General features: G+C 51.9%; 1 protein-coding gene and 1 long non-coding RNA gene across 2 annotated transcripts in view; one reads left to right on the top strand and one right to left on the bottom strand.

Annotated features, from left to right (window-relative positions):
* The window catches only part of LOC148129199 (uncharacterized), a 155049-nt gene that overhangs the window by 40238 nt on the left and 108811 nt on the right, over positions 1 to 6000 (bottom strand). The gene's annotated exons all lie outside the window — the stretch shown is intronic.
* Positions 1401 to 6000, top strand: part of DLG4 (discs large MAGUK scaffold protein 4) — a 29469-nt gene continuing 24869 nt past the window's right edge. The window contains exons 1-4 of the mRNA XM_087946568.1: positions 1401 to 1472; positions 1624 to 1674; positions 2874 to 2998; positions 3811 to 3980. Coding sequence (XP_087802694.1) covers positions 1645 to 1674; positions 2874 to 2998; positions 3811 to 3980 — 325 coding nt within the window. The 5' untranslated portion in view covers positions 1401 to 1472; positions 1624 to 1644. The remainder of the gene's footprint in view (positions 1473 to 1623; positions 1675 to 2873; positions 2999 to 3810; positions 3981 to 6000) is intronic.

Below are 6000 nucleotides of genomic sequence, written 5' to 3'. Positions count from 1 at the left end.
GGGGAGAAATCCATTTTTATCCTGATAATGATACCTAAAGAATTTCTATCTAGAAATATTGAATTTATCAGCCTGAACCTCCTAATTTTACCCCTCCCCACCCAAAAAAAAAACCCAGCCCCAACCTTGCTTAGAATGGCCTTTATATAATAATTCTTTGGCGCTATCTTCATAATTCTTAATTTCCTTGGTTTGGCCTTGAATGATTAACTCCCCCACCCACCCACCCAGCCTTAAGACTGTGAATCCCCCCCCCGCACCCATAAGAACCACCCTGGGTCACAAGCCAGGATGATATAATGGCTACGTTGACATCACCATCATGGTTTGTGGCATCCGCCAGATGATTTCCAACGGGCATTTCCAGAGGCAAACCTCTGCCAAAAATACAGCCTTCCCCGCCCATAGGACGTTGCACTCTCCCAACGTCCATCCACCCCGGCTGGGAGCAATGGGTGTTGTAGTCCAAACACACACACACACCCCACACACACCCGAAGAGGTTTTCGGGGGTTGGAACGGCCCGGTTGACATCTTTCCATGCCCGCCTGCCGACAGATCAACAGGGTCATTTTGGCCCCTTCCAATAACATATAGTTCAGGTGAGGAGGGAGGGAGGGGGGCTGGTGTGAGGCCCCCCCTCCTACCTGAGGACCAGTCCTCTTTGTTTGCATTCCCCAAAGAGAGAGAGAGAGAGAGAGGGATGCTGTTGTCAGGGTATTGCCACGGCAACCGTTGTCAGCGGCCACCGGAGGTGGAAGAATAAGAGCCAAAATATGCAAAATGGAAGGTGGAGGGGAGAGGTGAGTGGGTGGGAATGGAGGGGAGGACTTAAGCCCACTTGGATTCCAGGCCAAAACCGCTTGGCAGCACGCACACACACACACACACACACACACACACACACAGGCAGAGCTCAGTCCCAAATCGGCATTCCCTTGGGCCTATCTCATCCCTCCCGCCTTCCCGTTGCCCCGCCTTCCTTCCCACAATCGGGGACCCCCCACCCCCCACCTAATATTCAGGGTACCCCTCCTCCATTTTGAGCCCCCTCCCTCCCCGCTCGGCCACGCGCTGTGCAATTTCTGGCGTGTTTATTTTAATTCCCCCCCCCTCCCTCCTTTGGCTACGGAAATTCCCTCTCCCCTCCCTGGTTTGCATCGCGCGCGTGGGGTTGATGGAAGGGAGGATGCAGATTTGGGGTGGGGGAGAAGGCCTAGATGTGGGGGTTTCTGAGGTGCATGCACGAGGGGTGGATAGGTGGGGGGAATAAGTACTCTGCGTTGGGGGGTCTCCCAGGCTCTTGCAAGTCAAGTCCTGCCGAAGACCCTTGCAGGAGATTAAGCGATGTGTAATTTTGCCCCCTGCTCTCTTTTCTTCCCCTTTCTCTCTCTCTCTGTCTGTCTGTCTGTCTCCAGGCCAATTCTCCACCCGTCATTGTCAACACTGACACATTAGAACCACCAGCTTATGTGAGTTGCCCCCAGAGGTTCACTCCGTCGCCTCCCCAGGTCCTCTGGCCAGCCCCCCCAACCCTGACCTTGCATGCCACCCCCTCCCCCAACCTGCTTCCTCCAACCTCTTTGACTGCAATATTTTTCCTTTTTTTATTATTATCCCCAGGTAAATGGAACCGAAGGCGAGATGGAATATGAAGAGATCACTCTAGAGAGGGTAAGTTTGTGTGTCTGTGTGTATTTGTGTGTAAGATGAAGGGGACAAAGTCACTGTTTTTTCCCTCAACCTTGCAACTTGAAGATTTGTGGACTTCAACTCCCGGAATTCCCCTGCTAGCCATGCCTGTTGTTTTTCCCTTTCTCCTACCTATTAGAGTAGAGAGACTGCAGAGAAAGGGATTAGAAGAGAGTAAGCAAACTACTATGGGGATACGTATCATATGAAGTGTTAATACCACTTTGTAAAGCCTTGGTAAGACCCCCAAATTCCCCTGCCTGTTTCTTTTTTCTCTCCTATCTCCTGAAATGGAGAGACTGCAGAGAAAGGGATTAGAAGAGAGTAAATGAACAGGGACACGTATCATGTGAAGTGTTAATACCGCTTTGTAAAGCCTTGGTAAGACCCCCAAATTCCCCTGCCTGTTTCTTTTTTCTCTCCTATCTCCTGAAATGGAGAGATTGCAGAGAAAGGGATTAGAAGAGAGTAAGCGGACCACAATGGGGATACATATCATGTGAAGTGTTAATACTGGCGCTCACATGCCAGCACCCAGAAGGCAATGTGCATGGGGGGGGCCACGTCCCCTGCGCATGTGCGCACAATCTCCCCACGCCCCCCCCCCACTTACCTGCACTGCTGATTTTCAGCCCATTTGAGGCCTTTTCAGCCTCCCAGAGGCTCGAGGGAAGCCTCTGCAGCCTTTGCAGGCGAAAACGGGCCCATTTTGTCACTTCCGGTATTTCCGGAAATACAAGAAGTGATGAAACGGGCCTGTTTTTCGGCCTGCAAAGGCTGCAGAGGCTTCCCTTGAGCCTCTGGGAGGCCGAAAAGACCTGAAAATCACCCGGGAGGCACGCCCATGCGCAGTGAGGTAAGTTTGCCTGGGGCTCGCCTGCCCGCACAAATGGTTCTTAAGGATGACTAGCTGGCTGGGGAATTCTGGGAGTTGAAGTCCCCAGGTCATGAAGGATGCCCTGTTGACTAAGGAATTCTGGGAGTTGAAGTCCACCTATCTTAAAAGGTCAAGAAACACTACGCTAGACTAGACTGGTAGACTTCTGGTTCTCCACAGATCGTGGGAAACTCCGCCTTCACGTCGCGTGATCCAATCCCCCGCATTTAACCAATCCTGGTTTCTTCAGTCGGATGTTGCCATGATATCGGTTCATTTGCATTGAGACTTTACTCTCCCATAGGGCAACTCCGGGCTGGGCTTCAGCATCGCCGGCGGCACCGACAATCCTCACGTTGGCGACGACCCCAGTATTTTCATCACCAAAATCATCCCCGGAGGGGCGGCTGCTCAAGATGGCAGATTACGGTGAGAATCCTTGGCAGCCCCTGCAGAGACAGCTCCGTCCCTCTTGCTGGGCTCAGTGTTTCGGCCCACCTAGAACAGTGGTAGCTCACCTGTTTGGGCTCCTGGTGCCAAAAATTGTGTATGCGCTTGCACTCGCACGCTTGCACGCCAGCACCCAGAAGGCAATGCGCGCAGCCCCCCATGCCCCCTGCGCATGCGCGCACAATCTCCCCACACTGCCCCCTTACCTGCTAATTTTTGGCCTCCCAGCGGCTCAAGGGAAGCCTCTGCAGCCTTTGGAGGCCGGAAAAAAATGGGCCCGTTTTGTCACTTTCAGTATTTCCGGAAATACCGAAAGTGATGAAACGGGCCTATTTTTCGGCCTGCAAAGGCTTCCCTTGAGCCTCTGAGGCCGGAAAAGGCCTCAAACAGGCCTTTTCGAAAATTCATATGTCAACTCATAAAATATTTCTATGGTCTTTGTAGAAAAGGAGGGGGGAGCAGTGTGGCAGCTTGCAAAACTGAAAGTGCATTTCATAAATGTTTTCAGAGATAGTAACTAGGTGACCGAAGTTCTCCAAACATAGAATCTCCTCCTAGCGTGGCGTCCTTTTTCCTCTTCCTGTCCTAACTGAAAGCGCTATCAATTGTGAAACCAACCCGCAACAGGGAGGGGCAGCTGAGGGATGAAAGAGCCGCATGCGGCTCCACAGCCGCAGGTTGCTGACCCTGCTCTAGCTGCCCGATTCAACCAGAGGACTCTGGGCGGTGTATAATTCTGATTTTTTGTGGGGTGTGTTGTGATTTTTTTCCCCCCCTCTTCCCCCGGACAGAGTGAATGACAGCATCCTCTTTGTGAACGATGTGGACGTCCGGGAAGTGACCCACAGCACGGCAGTGGAGGCGCTGAAGGAGGCGGGCTCCATCGTGCGGCTCTACGTCATGCGCAGGAAACCGCTGGCGGAGAAGGTGATCGAGATTAAGCTGATCAAAGGCCCTAAAGGTGAGGCCCCCCCACCCCGTCTGCTCCCCTACTCCCAGAGATTTTCAGGGACTTCCCACTCCTCTTTAGGGGTGCTCTGTGGCTTCGATGAACCCCCATTTCTCAATAGGGTGGACCCACATTACCCGAAATCAAGGTTTCTCGTGCCTTTTCTCCTATCGCCTAAAAGCAGAGAAAGGGATGACAAGAGAGTATGGGTGTGCATGGCAAAAGGAATGGATTAGTGCTAGGGCATTAATTCTGGAAGTTGAAGTCCACCCATCTTCAGGTTTGACAAGCCAAGGGGACAATTAATACCTGGTTGTACTTCTAATTAGGGACCCTCCACCCCACCACCCCTAGCGAGGCTAATGGAGCCTCCAGTGGCAGGCTCAGTGTATCTTTTAAGGTTAGGTGCTGAGCACAGCGAGCGGCTGTTGCATCCAGGGTCTCTTTTTGCCTACCTTCGAAATTCAATTTCTCCTTGGCTGGAAGGCCTTCCAAGTTATCCAGATGCAGTGGATCCTGGCGTGGGCAGAGCGGGGGGCGGGGGGTTGGACTAGATGATCTTCCAAATCTAAGATTGCGTGGGACCTTCTTAAAAGTGTGAAAAGGAATTCAGCCCTATGAAAATGTTTTTTTTCCAGGCGTTTTCACCTCTGCGTTACACCCAGGGGGCGGGCTGCAAATTTTTTTGAACCACCGGTTCTCTGGCTGGATAGGCGTGGACAGTTGGTCATGTGACTGGGTGGAAGATGTCACTCATCACACCCAGCCCCGCCTCCCAGCCACTCGCCTCAAAGGCAGAGGTTGGATTCAGCCGGTTGGGGCTAATTACATCACTAGCTGGCCCCGCCCCCACCTGTTTTTCGGCCTTTTTTTCAGCCATTTTCAGGGTATTTTCAGGATGTTTTCAGGCCATTTTGGGCCATTTTCAGAATGTTTTCAGGATGTTTTCAGGCCATATTCAGACCATTTTTCAGGCTGTTTGCAGGCCATTTTTCAGGCTGTTTTCAGGCCATTTTCAGGCCATTTTTCAGGATGTTTTCAGGACATTTTGGGGCCATTTTTCAGGCTGTTTTCAGGCCATTTTGGGGCCACATTCAGGCTGTTTTCAGGCCATTTTTGGACCATTTTCAAGCCATTTTCAGGCTATTTTCAGGCCGTTTTTCCAGGCCATTTGGGGCCCATTTTTCAGGCTGTTTTCAGGCCATTTTAAAGACTATTTTTAGGCCATTTTCAGACTCGGGACATTTTGAGGCCATTTTAAAGTGTTTAAAGTGTTTTCAGGCCATTTTTGGGCCCTTTTCAGGGCATTTTTCAGGCTGTTTGGGGCCATTTTCAAGCCGTTTTTCAGGCCATTTTCAGGTCATTTTTCAGTCTGTTTTCAGGCCATTTTTAGGCCATTTTCCAGGCGGTTTTCAGGCCATTTTGGGCAATTTTCATGCCATTTGCAGGCTTTCAGGCCATTTGCAGGCCAGTTTTCATGCTGTTTTCAGGCCAGTTTTCGGCCAGTTTTGGGCTGTTTTTCCTGGCTAAAATCAGCCTGAAAATGGCCCAAAAATGGCTGAAAATGCCCCCCAAAACAGATTATTTTTGGGGCTGTTGTCAGGCCATTTCCCCCCCCCCAAATGACCGAAAATGCCCAAAAAACAGGTGGGCACGGGGCCAGCCAGTGGTCCGATTTGCCAGTTCTCCAAACTACACAGTGTTGTGGCCCGCCGGCGGCTGACGGAGCTGGCAGCAGAGTCAGACAGTAGCAAGGAGGTTGGGGAGGAACCTAGGCCAGTCTTGGAGGCCGGGGAGGGCTCGGACGAGGGCCATTGGAGGCAGCGATGGGGCCAGAGTAGGCTAGCGGTCATCAGCTGCCTTCGGAGTTGGAGATCAGTGGGGTAGAAGAACAGCTGGAGCCTGTTCCCAGTGTGCGCTGGCGCAGAGCTGCCAGGCGAGGGGAACAGTTAAGGAGCAAGGGTTGACTTGTTCAGGAATAAGGCCACACCTCGGAGATGATTGGCCCCTCCCATAGGACATCAAAAAGGAG

The sequence above is a fragment of the Notechis scutatus genome, chromosome Z, assembly GCF_049901735.1.
Source record: "Notechis scutatus isolate UNSWTSFEM ecotype Mainland chromosome Z, rNotScu1.2, whole genome shotgun sequence".
NCBI classification, from domain to species: domain Eukaryota; kingdom Metazoa; phylum Chordata; class Lepidosauria; order Squamata; family Elapidae; genus Notechis; species Notechis scutatus.
The sequence above is the reverse complement of the archived record's forward strand: the minus strand, read 5'-3'. Positions and strand labels throughout refer to the sequence as shown.